General features: G+C 38.7%; 1 protein-coding gene across 12 annotated transcripts in view; it reads right to left on the bottom strand.

The window, feature by feature from the left end:
* Positions 1-14,840, bottom strand: part of EYA1 (EYA transcriptional coactivator and phosphatase 1) — a 338,095-nt gene that overhangs the window by 15,993 nt on the left and 307,262 nt on the right. For all 12 annotated transcript variants that reach the window (XM_050801903.1, XM_050801902.1, XM_050801900.1 and 9 more), the window contains 4 exons: positions 3,849-3,907; positions 3,576-3,736; positions 2,503-2,617; positions 2,276-2,397 (listed from right to left, as the gene is read on the bottom strand). In XM_050801903.1, coding sequence (XP_050657860.1) covers positions 2,276-2,397; positions 2,503-2,617; positions 3,576-3,736; positions 3,849-3,907 — 457 coding nt within the window. The remainder of the gene's footprint in view (positions 1-2,275; positions 2,398-2,502; positions 2,618-3,575; positions 3,737-3,848; positions 3,908-14,840) is intronic.

Below are 14,840 nucleotides of genomic sequence, written 5' to 3'. Positions count from 1 at the left end.
ATGGTGAAATCCTACTTCTATCACCACATATTTTTTATTCTGTATTGAAAAAAATTAAAGCTTAATATTTTAAACAAAATGCCCATTAAAAAAATGCATACTGGATTGTAATTTCCTATTATATTATCATTTTCAAATTATTTGGGATTAAACTTCAATGCACATGCTATGTAATACACTATTCCTACTTTCTGAGAAGCTAGGCTACCCGCTTCAGTACTATGGGCTGCTTTGGCATTTGTTCCAACTTTCATGTGCTGATAAACCTTTTCTACAATCCCTGTTTACGACACAATATAATTCCTCTTAATTGATATAGATGAAAATAGAATTAACATGTGACTTAAACTGTTTGCTATTTTTATGGAACATGAAAGCACATAAAAGTTCTGGTTATAATAGGCTACTAGGAATTTTATTCTATTTGATATATTTCTTGCTTTTTGATAGGTATTTTCCAACAATTTGTTCTTGGTCCTTCTTGGGAAGCATCAGTTGTTCTCAAACTCCAGATATGTATTTCTAACTTGAAAGGTTAGCCTGGATGAATCCCATCAGCACCCTGCTGAGTGTGTCTTCCTGCCATTGACTGAAGACCCCATCGGGTCTCTTCCAACTCAACACGGATAAAAATCAAACCTGATTTCCCCATCAGTTAATTGTGCCACTGTTGACCCGGGTGCCTACAAGAAATCTTGTGTCAGCCTTCTTCAAAATAAATGGCCATTCATGCAGCCATTCATTCAACAAATTCATCTCTACATTTATTGAGTACCTACTGTGTGCTGGGTGTTACAGCTATTATGATGAGCAAGAGAGACAAACCCAGTCCTCAAGATTATTACAGTATGATGGGGAAGTCATACTATGAACAAATAATTATAAAAGTAGTTTTTTAGTAATCATTTAGTAAATGCTTTGAAGGAGAAGCACAGGAAGTGTAAAAGTGCGGGCAAATGGAAGTTAGACCTACAGGGATTCCATTTTTGCCCCTTTTTATTATATGGAGTTGAGCAGCCAAAGACAGCCTTCTTGCCACCTGCTAGAATGCTCATACTCCTTCCCCTGGACTAAAATAACATTCATCTCCTTAGGGTGATATACAAGGTCATTCATGGTGATATACAAGGCCATTCATGCCTAGACTCAAGTATACCTTTTCAGCTTTGGCTTCTAATGAGCACTGCACACTAGCTACCCAGGGCCACTCACAAGTCCCTCAGCAGGGAACACATTTTAATTTCTCTGTCCATTTGCATTGTTCTCACTAGCCCATCTACCTGTTGAACTCTTACTTGCTCTTCTATACCCAGCTCAAACGTCATTTCTTCCCTTTAGCTTTCATAGACACTCTGCCTCTTCCTGAGTGGGAGTGAATGCTTCCTCAGCCATGTGCACATTTAAGCACTTAGCAGCAGTAGGACCCTGTAAGATACAGCAAGGAGTCTAGACCTTGGAATCAGAGAAACATGAGGCTTGAGGCTTGGGTTTGTGAGCTACTGACTACAACAATTTACTTAAGTCTCTGAGCTTTAGTTTCCTCATTTGAAAAATGGAAAGATTATAAAAATTGACTTTAAATGTAAAATGCTTAGTACAGTTCAGGGCATCTAGTAGATAACGAAAAAATGCTCCTTTGCATTCTCTTGTATCATATTGGATTGTCATTATGTAACTGTCTGCTTCCCTTGAGAACAAGAACCATGTCTTTTTTTATCCCTATGTTGATTCTGCCTTGATTTATATTCTAACTAAATTTCATAAGTCTTTTCCTCCCAAATATATTTCTTTCATGCAAGAAGCTTTTAAATCTCCCCAACAAAAATGGAAACTCAATTGATTATACATATTGAATTAAAAACAAAAATATTTCTAGTAATAAAGAAATCTGTTATTAGAGTTGTTTCATTTCTACTTTGTATAATTTTATCTTGCTGTTTGTTTTAGCTTAGAAAATCAGATATTTTTGTTAATGTTGCCTAGAAGGATACAAATATGATAATAATCCAGAATCAATGCTGTTACTCTACGTAAAATGACCTTGTCTTAACATTAGCCAGTCAAGGAAAATTTTGTGACTTCAGCTACATGTATTATGCTTTATGTTTCTCTCATGTCTAAATCCAGTTTTGCAAATTGGTTAAATTATTCTTGCATTTTTTTTTGACCTATGTAGCATTCTGGAAAAAAAGTTTCATTTATTGCCTTTCATTACCCTGAAGGAAAAGAGCCGATTATTAAAAAGGAAAAAAAAAAAAAAAAAAAAAAAGCTCACCTATTTTAGTTGCACTGTAAATATTTTCTATAGGAAATACAATTCCTAATCCATATAGCAGGACTTTCGCCAGTGCTGGGATGAGCTGAGTAGTTGTTACTAAAATATTCACACAGTTTGTCCTGTGAGAACAGAAAGAAAAAAAAGACTGTTGAAAAATAAATCTCCAAAATGAACAAGCATGAGCATTGCCCATTTCCTGGCAAAGGCCCTGCAGAGAGCCTCACCGGGAGTGAATGAGCGAGAGTGCTTTCAGGGCCAGTGTCAACCAGGAGTCGGTCAGGGCTTCAATTTCGGCCCTCAACTGCAGCCAGGCTTCCCTCTTAGCTGGACCAAGCAGACCTGAGGATTTAAAAGCACATGATGAACTACTTCCTTACCAACATATTTCTTTGACTTTACAAATAATTAACATTTAAAGAGTACTGTGAATACTAGCCTCAAGCTTTATAGTATAAAGTATCTTTCACATAGTATCATTCATTTGACAAGTATTTATTTGGTTTGGTTATAGAAGTCATCTCTTCTTTTTGGGGAACCTACTCTCCCGCACTCCTCTAACTGTAGTTTGGGCAGAGGTGACTCCACCTTCTGGCTCCCAGGGTAGGCATACAGCATTCGCCTGGCCAGTGGAAGTCAGTCTTGGAACTTTTGCTGAATCTATTAGGAAATAATAGATTCCCTCCCCTCATGGAGGTGCCAAACTACTGGTAGAGTATAAAGCTGGATCTACTGGTGGTCATTTTGCCACCTCTGGGGAGGGACTGATCTAGAAAGGCCTTTATCCAAAGAAAGGCACAGGCTTCCTGGACAGCATCATTTCAGCATCTGCCTATAGCCATATAGGAAACCAACCTCATCCCTAAACTTTTTATTATTAAGTCACTGTATTCCATTTTCATGCTGAAGCCATTATGGACCAAAGCCAAAAGATTCAAACTAATCCAAGTATTTACCCGGTAGAAGGAGATTTACAACCTATCTTGTGATTTGGGCAGAGGTTGCTAATTCTTCGAAGGATGCTAATCCTTCCGTGAAAGGACAGCTGAATGTCGGAGAGGTCAAGAAACTTGCCCTAGGTCACATCACAAAGTAACAGAAACAGGACTAGATTAGAATAGCCAGGGCAGCTGGCTCCTGTCCAATATTTCTGTCACTAAATCACAGCAGAATAATGGCCAGTGAGATGAAACTGCCCTAAAAAACCTATTGTATTCAAAGCAGTGTGACACAAAAGTGTACTTTTGGAATTGTATTTAGACTATCTTAACCCGCTGAGATACTGGTGGTAATCACTTGCCTCCAACATTATTTTTGTAGGTGTTGTAGATCTCTTTTACCCGTCTGTAGCGGAAGGCCAACTTTCTCATCCAGTCCACACCGCCCCGTACACCAGTTGCCAAACATAAATTAGCACTGGTTGCTGCAGCAGGAAAGCCATCTGTTCCAAAGTTATACGTGCTATTTAGATGCAAGAAAAGCCCAAAGTTAACCAAACAGAAAGTTCATCTTAATTAGGTAAGTAATTAAACTATAAAAGGGAGATGGTCACTTCACATTCAAGGGTGCTCACCTTAGGTCCTGTCCATTATCATCTGAAGAAACATCATCTATATGGACTTGGTCACATTCCTAAAATGTGATTAAAATGATACATGTCAATTTTTTAAGAGCTCCTAATTTTTTTTGTTTTGTTTTGGAAAAACCACATTTTTTAAAGCACCTTAATTGGAGTGTTTTTCAACTATCTCAATCAGTAGGTGGCAGTCTTGTAAAATTGACATTTTTACCTACTTAGGGTCCTCTCCTATAAGAAAGAAGCAATGTCGTTAAGGACTACTGTTATTCAGCTTCAGAAAACACATTTTTGTGTTTAGAAAGGAAAGTGATTGAAAACAATTAGCATATGTGTTCCATAAACCTCAGGTACCTTAAACCATCATGCTGCTCAGAGCTGATTCAGTCAGTGCCTAAGCATAACTGAAACCAGACATTTTGGTAAATGTAACATGCTAGAAAAATTAAACCTGATGCTAACTGCCAATGAAATTATGACCTCTGATTGCTGTTGAGCCACACACCAACACAGCCCGAGGCCAGTGTGCTGAGGAGCTCAGACAAAAAATCTGTTACTGGTTTCCATTTATTTGAGAGAAGTGAATTTTATTCTCTTTCTCTCGCTCTGTGTGTGTGTGTGTGTGTGTGTGTGTGTGTACGTACACATGGGCACGATAAAAACCATGGGAGACTTCAAAACCTAAATAAAAATAATCAAACCATGTGCTTTTTTACTGTTTAGGTTTTTCTTTTTTTTTTTTTTTTTTTTTTTTTTTACATTTTTAGTGTTATTTTTAGCTGTTTTACTATTATTACATATTCGTTGGATTTATGAGTTTATTATGGCATGTTATTTTGAACAGATCTCATTTTTAAATCCCAAACTGTGTAAACTACTTAGAATAGGAAGCCATACTTACGGACTAAAGCTCTATTGGACCCAGTTAACGTTTCTGCACCTGTTTGCAGATATATCAGAGCACCCATATATCTTAACCACCGTATCCCCAGACGAATTGTGGGAAGAGCAGGCACTCAATAAACATTGGTTGAATGAATGAAGAAGGCATATTAACCTGGAGGTAGACAAGGACTCTAGTCCAGAAACTTAACACCCCCACTTGGCTGCTTTCATCTTTCAGTCATGTTCCTCTCTTTGCAGTCAGGCTCCAAATACCCTAGAGGCCTTTATTGTACTTATTTCCATTAAAGTTTTAGTTGAAAAATATTATTAAAAGAAATTTCCAGGCACACATCCTGTTTTTTAAAAGGTTCTTTTTGGCTGAAGATATGGTCATGTTTCAGATAGAGTTAATTTTATAAAATCTAGCCCATCTCTCTAGCTCTTAGATTCAACTTCATAACGAAGATGACACTTGGAAAGCACTACAATAATAGAAGGTATATTTTTATGTTGCCGGTTCCTTCTGAACAAACTCTTCTCTCTCCACGGATTTGTGAGGAAGGGAGGAGGAGATAGAAGTGGAAAGAAACTCAAACCAGCTGTTCCTTAAAAGAATTAAAATTGTGACCCCCAACCTCTTCTCTAAAGCATCTATTTTCCAGGCAGCCCTCTCCCAGCACGCAGCAAGTTCCAAGGAGGAAAAGACTTTGACCTTGTAACCCTCCCCTGCTCTCCTGAGGTCCATAACCTCAGATAAGAGAAAAGGAAAAGCAAGTCTAGGAGCCCTCACATGCTGACTGTGAATTTAACATTTTAAAAACAGGTCATTCTTGGAAAACATGGTTGGGAACTTCTCATTTATTAATCTTATTTTAGAAGATGAATGATGATTGCTTGTGTTTTCAACAACATACTAAATCGTGAGTAGAAATTTCTGATATTTAACCAGAAATGCAATTTTTATGTTGTTGGTAAACTTCTTTAGAGCATGTGGTTAGCGTTGGGGGTTGGGGGAGAGGGGAAGGCCATAGTGCCATGATGGAGAAATTTTCTCTCTTGGGAGAATGAACAAAAAGGAGGAGGAAGTTGAGGAACCAGTAGAAGAGGAAAATATATGTTCAAAAGAATTTAATTCAAGGAATCAAAACTGACCTGGAATTCCCTGGTTACCTCTGAGGGTGTGAAGAGTTTTTTGAAAAAGCAGGGTGTTAAGACGCTTTTCTTAAACTAATTTAGCTGTAAATCTTCATTACTAACAGAGAAGTCAGTTATCCTCTAATAACTGTTAACGACTCCATTGTTGCTATTGTTCTTCCACATCCTGTATTTGTTTTCTCCTGCCAGCTTCATTTAAAACGTTTTGTTCCCAGGCTGAGGACTTCATTTGAAGTATTGTTCAATCTCTAGCTTAGCTCTTAGTGTCAACACCTTCAAGCTTTTACCTGCAGATAGCAAACTCACTTCACAGTGACTTGATTAAAGCAAGGTTTGGTGTAGTGACAACAAGGAAATCCTCATTCTTTATCAGAATTTTTGTAGAATGATTTTAATTAAAAGAGATTTAAAAATCCAGAGTAATCTCTAAGGGGCCTCATCAGCACCTCCAGGAATGGAAAAAGAAAATCATTAAAATATCTATGTAAAATGTGTCTATGTAATTGTTACTTATTTCACTTAATGAATTGAAAAACACTATATTGTACAAACTTCAAATACATAAAATACCCACTGAGGGTTCATTATCTGTGTCTTTGTAGGAACTTACAAATAATGGCATAAAATGCCTTGGGAAGCATGTTTTTAAAAAATTGTTTTAAATCTTGAGAAACTATAATATTACTATCTTAATGCTTATTAACAATTTTAATTGCTAAAAGAATAAGGAATATTAAGATACTGCAATATTCCACAGCAGAACTGCACAATGTGTTAACCTGTTGTTAAGTCCATCAGCTCTCAAATGAGAACTGCAGTCTCCTCCCATCAGATATCCTGAAACTCAGCCTCTTCCATGGGGAGAAACTTTCCCATTTCTCAGACACCATCTCTCTAGCTTTTTGTCTTCTTTAGAGCCGAATTTTAGGTTCTCATTTTTGCCTTCTGGACTTGGTTGCTTTTAGCTTCCAAATTTGTTTTAAACCCAGTCAATGAGATAACTGAGGGAGGGTGCAGGGCCTGATTTCAGAGTCCATGGCTTAGGCAGAAGGGGCTCTGGGCACTGTGAACCAACAGCAGCAACCAGGTTTAAAGCTCTCCTGGAAGAATCTGCTGACAAAGACAAAAATGGAAGCTTAATGTATTTCCAGGTGCCAAAATATATTCCTAAAAACCCTAATTTGGTGTTCAACAGGGTACAGAACATAAATAATTCTATGGGAAAATAAGTTTTTATTCCAAAAACCAACTAAACGTGCTGAAAATGAACTTTGGAAATACACAACCAAAATTACGTGATAGACTTTTAAGGTGACGAAATCATTATTGAATCCAAGTCTTGGGACAACATTCACATTTCTAGAGGCCACTCCAGTTCAGCATATTTTATGTGCTAATTTGCAGTGGAAGGGTCTGAGATGCCCAAGGGATCCCTGCTGTGTTTGGGGATCTGGCCTGGGACCTCAGAGAAGACAGAGGTAGTGATTTCAAGGACTCCTGAAAGATTCTGCACTCACAGTGAACTCACGGCTGTCTTAGCTTAGAAAGGTGGCCATTCATGCACATGTCAAATTATTAAGAGGCTGCTGTGTTCCAGGTACTGTTCCAGATGCTAATGATACAGCGCTTAATACAACAGAGAAAAGTCCTTACTGCCTTGAAACTAACATTCTAGTGGGAGCGACACACAAACAAAAAAACATGTAAAATGTACATATGCTGGATAGTGGTAAGTGCTAAGGCAACAAAATACAGTATGTGAGGGAGAAATGCAATGCCAAGTGGGTGTGGGGTAAAGAGCCTTCCAGGCAAAGGAAAGAGCAAGTTCAAAGGCCCTGAGGCAGGAGAACCCTGGTGTAAGGAGGTAGGAGGAAGGAGCCAGGAGAGGGCAGACGAGGGGAAGAATTCCCTGTGCCTGCAGATCCCAGCAATGAGCAGGCTTTGCCAAGGAAGCAGGGGACAAATTATCAGTCCTTGCCCTCAAGGCACTTACACGGTTATGAGGGAAAGAGAGAAGTTAACTAACTACACATGTGATAAGTTAATTAAAATCATGGTAAATCCTGCAGAACTTCTGTAGGATCCAAATGAGCATTGTCCTGCATTCTATTTAGCCAAAGAGAGTTGCAAAAGTCTGAAGAATTAAAATTATATTTTGCTAGATCAGGAGGGACAGCCTGGTCCACCACTTGTCCTTGTGGCTTTTGTGATTGAAGCAATCAAACCGATAAAATGGTGGCCTACTGGAGATGGCTGCTAACAACTGAACTGTGGTGACAGGAACAAAACAGCTTTTTGGTCCCAGACTATCCATGCTGGACCTCTACCTTCAAATGGCAGTGGGGTGGGGTGGGGAAGGTACAAAGGAACCCTGAGGGCTTGGTGACCAGGCCTCAGGGAGGTGAGGGGAAGCTTCTTGAAGACATGTTTCTTTCACCCTCAAGTCACAGATGTGAGAACTGATATGAGAGTTGGAAAGGGATCAAGACGTGGGAAAAGAGTAATTTTTTGTTAATGGCTTTCCCAAAGGGATGTCAAATTCAGCAACGTGTATGCATAAGGGCTCAGAAACAAGTCGGCAGTAGAGGAATATATAATCAACATTTCTATGTAGCCAATTTTCACATACAGGTAGTTAGGCATGAGCGGGGGCAGGAGAGGGCTCTCCCCCACCCACTAGGAATGTCGGGTGATGGTTTGGTAATTATCACATCGTCTCTCTAACAGTGATAAATTGGCAGCCAGTGCCAGGGAGAGGCCGTTTCCTGATGGTCCACACCTGTTGTACTAAGTGTTAACTGAATGCAGGCACCAGGGAGAGGCAATTTCCCCAGGCATGCACATTAAGAGATCTAATGGCAGAGTATGGCCTTCTGGGGGCACTCCACTGGAAAAGGAAAGAAAGCCTCAGATAGGCATGCGTCCAGCTTCCTAAACACACTGCATAGGTTCACTTCCCAAGGGTAAGGGGGGCAATGCGCATGCGGGCAGCCCACCCTAAAGGAAGACACAGGGGAACGGGGCGAGCATATAAAGTCCTAGGTTCAAGGATAACACTGCACTTGACCAAGATGCCTGCTTGGGTGTCTTCCAAGCACAGTTTTCTTTTTTCCTGTTCTAAAGGCTTTTTCAGAAAATTTCCACTCCTGCTCTGAAACTTGCCCCAGTCTCTTTTTCTGCCTCATGCCCCCCAGTTGAATTCTTTCTTCTGAGGAGGTAAGAATTGAGGTTGCTCCAGACCATAGGGATTCACTGCTGGTAACTCAGATACCTTCCGCTGGTAACATATATGGTGCCCTGTGACTCAGATATTTGCCACTGGTAACAGTCACATAGCACAGAGAGATTATGTGGAAGAACTAGCGCCAGTGCAAGGCAAAGTTGCGATTATCCTCCACTAGAAAAATGTTACAATCAATTACCAAGCTTGGGTATTGCTAACACATCCAGCCCACTGCTGCCAGCCTGAGGTTGGTCTCTCTTCAGAAGTCCCAAGATACCAGAGATGCATCACCCCTTGATACCTGACTACCAAAGCGCCACATCTTGGCACTTTGTATCCCTTGTAGAGGATATTCTTCCTTCCCCCACAGCAATGGCTTCTGCAGAAGGCATTCCTTACACTTATTGTGGAGTTCCTGCAGAGGCAGGCGCTCAGTTTCTCTCACTTAGACTCCTCATTCTTCAGTTGAATTTATAGTGAAAATGCAATAGTATTTAATGTTACAACTCATTTTACAGATATGAAAAATAAAGATTCAGAAAAGCTAAATAATGTGAGATAAATGCTGCGATGCTTATGTCTTTGACCCTCAACTCGCCATTTCTTCCCAGGCTCCTCAATTTCACACATTGTAGACAACTGCTCACTCTAGACACTGGTCATGACCTAGGTCCTTTGGGGCTTCTCGGCTGCTTTGAGCTTAGGGGACTCCAGTTCTGTCTGCCCCACTCTGACCTGTGCTCTGTGTCTGTGGTCCGTCTGGAGCATGGATGTGGGTCCTTCATCCTACAGCACAAGCCCCAACCCTTCATGTCATCAGCAGGCCTTTAAATGACTGGCACGTCAGAGGAAAACGCTCCTGGAGGGAGAGCCACTGTGGTAATTGGGTCTCTGCCAGGCGTGGAGGGTAGAGACTACAACTGTAGGTGGTGGGAGCACAGGTTTTTAGCATGTCACATTGCCACAGCATGTCCTAAGCAGGAGAGCTGAGGACCAGGAAAACAGATTAGGCCACCGTCACAGCAGGGGAAACTGAAAAGAGGGTAGATGGCACCAGAGGTGCGGTGTTGTGCCCGCAGTTATCAGCCTGCAAACCTCTGCTGTTCCACAACGGGATCCTACAAGCATCTTTCAGTAAATACAAAAATTGAAATGACCATGGTTTACCCTCATCAGCCTTCCCCTTATGTGACACCACCTGTGCTTCACAGAGGAGTAAAATAAATAAAATTAGCAGCTTCAGTTACTGCTGGCCCTCAGCTCACAGTCATCTAACTACTCATGGAGCTGGATTATAAAATGCTCACATGGATGGCTGGGGAAACTGCCAACACCTGAAGCCCTGAATCCCAGTTCTGGAGTAGGTATAGGGAGTGGGCAGAAAGTCACACGGGGCACGATCTCACAGCCATGCGGCGAATGCCCATTCACTCTTAGAACTCTGGTTGCACTGTTATTCTGCCTTTTTAGTCCCTTCTGTCATTATTCTTGGCATCAAGACTCAAGCTGACCTTTTTCTGATCCATCATCATCTCTGGCCTTCTAGGGCTGGGCCACAGACATGTTCTTTTGGCCCAATCCCCGGGAATAACTCAGATTTTGTACAGAGGCTCATATGCAAAATATTAAGTTATGGCAGAATTTTTCTGCAAATATTTATTCTGCTTTGATACTGTAGTACTTGTACTTTCCCCCCAAGCCTTTCACTTGTACCATAATTATGTAAAAATACACCATACAGTTCAAGCTAGTTTAGGAAAATTAATAAAGAGAATTAAGACAGTTACAATGAGCCTTATTATCTGTGCCAACAAAGTGATGTAATAGCTAGGACACTGATGCTCTATACTTCTGAACATGAAACTTGAAACACAAAGTCAGAGTAAACCTGATGTCCTTGAATAAACAGAGACTCTAGGAAGACTATGAGGCAGTTTGCATGTTGTGAAAGGGAACAATATGAAAAAGTTACCGTGTGTCTTTGAAGAAGTTGAGTTATACAAGCCCAAATCCTGCTGATCAAGGCTATAGTTTCCTCAAAGTTCCAAATTTACCAGGAGGAAACTAGCGCCATACTGCCAACTAATTGTTTCAATACTTTCAATACTTTACAAAGCAAAAATGGAAGGATAAAAGTCAGCAGAGAACTAGCTGTTTTCACTGTGTCTTTACATCAGTGTGCTTACTGAGACCAGCCGGAGCTGGCCAAGGCAGAGGAAGTGATCACTGGGTTCTCTGTCCCCTCTTATCCATCATTAAGCAATTACATCCATGGCTCTGACTTCCCTGTTGAGCAATTTAGATACTTGCTTGATACCTTTGACATCTATAGGTCACTAAACAGAAGTATTCCTCTGATTTCTAAACGTGAAAATGTTTATTTCTACATGGGACATGGGTAGTTCTAGTACTTCAGTGACAAACTCACACAAATTGTCTGAAAGCTAATTTTGTCAAGCCATTAGCAGCACTTATAAAAGAATGCATATCTGTCTGTGGACCTATCCATACTACCATCTTTCTCACAGAAAACTAAATTACACAGTTGGCTTTACTGTGTAATTACAGTAAAGTGTTTGAGTTACAAAGGTTTTTAGGGAATGGTCTCCATGGTGGTGACCAGTGTTTGAGTTACAAAGGTTTTTAGGGAATGGTATCCATGGTGGTTTTTTGATATAACTTCCAACTCTCAGATATTTTCATAACTAACTAATTTGAAAAACTAAGTAAAATGGGACATCTTCCAAACTTCTCTATGATTTAGAAGTTCTAAGGATGGAGAGGGGTAGTCAAGGAAGAAGGCAATTGATGGGACAGATTTGAAGAAACCGCCTTCCAACTAGCTGACAATTTGATTTGGTACATCAAGTCTAGGCTCCGTGGTAGACATTCTGTCTATGAATTAGTAAATTTGCAGGAACCATGTCTTTACTTGCATGTTTTTCTCTGTAAAGAGGAGACTGCCCAACTGATGTACTGTGTATTTATAGTTACTGATGCAGAACAGCATGATTCCATTCTGCTTTCTAAGGGCATGTCCAAGCCCTCACTGCACTTTCAAATAGATCTCATGGAGAGCTCAAGCGCTGCTAGGCATTCTTCTGCCCAGCTTCACCATCATGGACTCTCTGGAAGCCCTTGACTCCTGGAGATGGGGAGGGCATGTGGTTTGTAGCCTCTCCACACTGGCAATCGCTGGCAGACCCTGTCTGTCATCTCTGTCTAGGGTGCACCTGGTGACCTCCTATTTCCCTGGCCTTCCCACCATGATGCTTCCTTGCAGGAAAAAGAAAAAAAAAAAAAAAAGGTGCAGATACCTATGGCTAAGGCACAGGCGATAAAATACAAAAGGAGTTTTGAAATTGGCCCCATTCTGTCTGGCAGTTTTGGGAATTGCAAGTTAAGGAATTAAAACATACCTGGACAATGTATCTTTTAATTCCCACTCTATCTACTCAGAATACTATTGGTGCCAACACACATGTTAAGTCAATATTTAAATATCTGTATGTGTTATGATAGGAATAGGATGACACAACTATACAAGCCAATGGGAAAAGAAAACAATTTCAAATTTCAGAAACCAAAAAGAGGAATTTCAGCATCTATTTTCGAAAGGTAGCAATAAGATACAACTTGTGAACACACATATGGCATTTACAAACAAAAACAGTGTCTTAATATACTTAATGTTATAATATCCTTTAGAGATTATCTAAGTGAGAGAGATTTTACTAGAATTATGTTTATATTAGCTAGGAGACGTAAGTGCTTGTATTAGAAATACAAGATTTGAATTACAGAAGTTTCAACAAAGGTAAGATATTAGCTATTTTGATCTGATTCTATTTATACTAATATTCATAAACTATTTAGAGAATAAAGTCTTTACTGAAAGTTCCTGAAGATGGTATGTTAAGATAAAAAATAAATTGAAGTGCTTAAGCTATATCTGGCATATGCATAAATAAATATTTGAGATCACTAAGGAAAGGCTTCCAGGACTCCCAAATTTATTAATAACTAGAAGAAAGCATGAACACATGTTTTTCAAAGTTTTGATATTTTCTTATAATATTAATCCCTTTTAAAATGTGCTGATTAAAAAAATAAGACATCATTATATCACTTCAGCGTGTGGCTTATAGAATCTCAAAGGTATCACATGAAGATAGCTCCTTCTTAGTGAGTACAATGTTAATAAATATGATATGTCAGTTTCACTGTGCTTGGAGTTCCTTCTTTCTCACCATGAATGCCTTCTTTACCACATGATATTAAATATATTTGTGTTTATTCACACTTTCAACCTTAGGGTGAGGAAAAGAAAGTCTCACTTAATGAAAGCCAGAAAGAATTGAAAATAAACTTTTAAACAAAATGAGCTTATTTAATCCATTAGCTAATCCATTACCTTTAGAGACCCAGTGTTGAACAGTTTTAATATAAAGATAATTAAAAGATAATTATAGCATATATTACATTTGATCTAATGATATCGATACTTATAATTTCCTTTGCTTTTTTAAAAGTATACAATAAATACTATCTAGTACAAGATCCATCTTTTATTAAGTTATGTTTTATGCAATAGTAAGAGGTATTTCAATGCATTCTATGTCCCTACCGCTGATGTTGTACACAAAAGGTTATGCCCAAATGGCCAGCTTCATTTATGGTTCAGTTAATTTAAGAGAACATAGCATTTTACAAATTTGTATCAGAGCCAGTGCAAACCTCCATATACAACACAGGGCAATGCATTAATGTTTGCTGATAATGCCAAATTATATTGTACAATTTTATCATCAAAATATTACACATTTCAAATGGTATATAACAAAGTATGAAGATAAAAGACTAAAGGCTGAATTAATGTGTAAACTAATTATCATTCAGAACATTAAAAAAACTCAGCACACATCTAATATAAATATCATTTTTTTGGAACAGCAACTCAGAACTACTCTTAAGAATGAGCCTTTGATTTACTGCTGAACTTATTTCTCAATTTTCAACAGACTTGCTCATCATTTTTGCAAACATAATTTGTCACTGGCAACAGTCAGTGTTCTTTGTAACTCCTGTTTCCTTTCTTTTAGATCTATTATTCCTGCTGAGAGAATCTACTAAAGAAGAATTTTTCATAGTGACACCAACTCTAGGCTTGCTGTGAATAATCACAATCTCATAAAAATCATTCTTTTTATTGCAAACTTGCTGCCAGAAGCATGGAAAAATATTCAGACCGAGAGAACTTTCATCCTTTTCTGCAATGGCTTTCTTTTAACTTTCATGGCCATTTGCAGAAAGTGAATTGGATACCAATTTATTCACAAAGCATTTAACTAGAGCTTTCATTTGCACAAAAGTATTTGTTTTGCTCATATAAAACAATGAACTATAAGCTCTAATATTAAATAAGTCATACATTAAGGAAGAGTGTGTGTGTGTGTGTGTGTGTGTGTATTTTTCTGGAAAATTTTCCACTCCTTCTAAAATCATTTGCAACAAATATAATCTAATATTTGTATAGATTCATCTTTATTTAACTACAAACCATATGTCAATGCATTTTGTAAAGAAATATTTTCATGTAATTAACCTTTTTAAATGTCTTTTTCTTTTGCAGGGGTCAGGGTGGGGTTGAAATTTTGAAAGTTTAAAAGAGACTAATTTATGAACTTCAGTTAACTTATACTGCCAGATAATTTTCTAATAGTAAG

The sequence above is a fragment of the Macaca thibetana genome, chromosome 8 (genome assembly GCF_024542745.1).
Source record: "Macaca thibetana thibetana isolate TM-01 chromosome 8, ASM2454274v1, whole genome shotgun sequence".
In the NCBI taxonomy this organism is placed as follows: Eukaryota; Metazoa; Chordata; class Mammalia; order Primates; family Cercopithecidae; genus Macaca; species Macaca thibetana.
The sequence above is the reverse complement of the archived record's forward strand: the minus strand, read 5'-3'. Positions and strand labels throughout refer to the sequence as shown.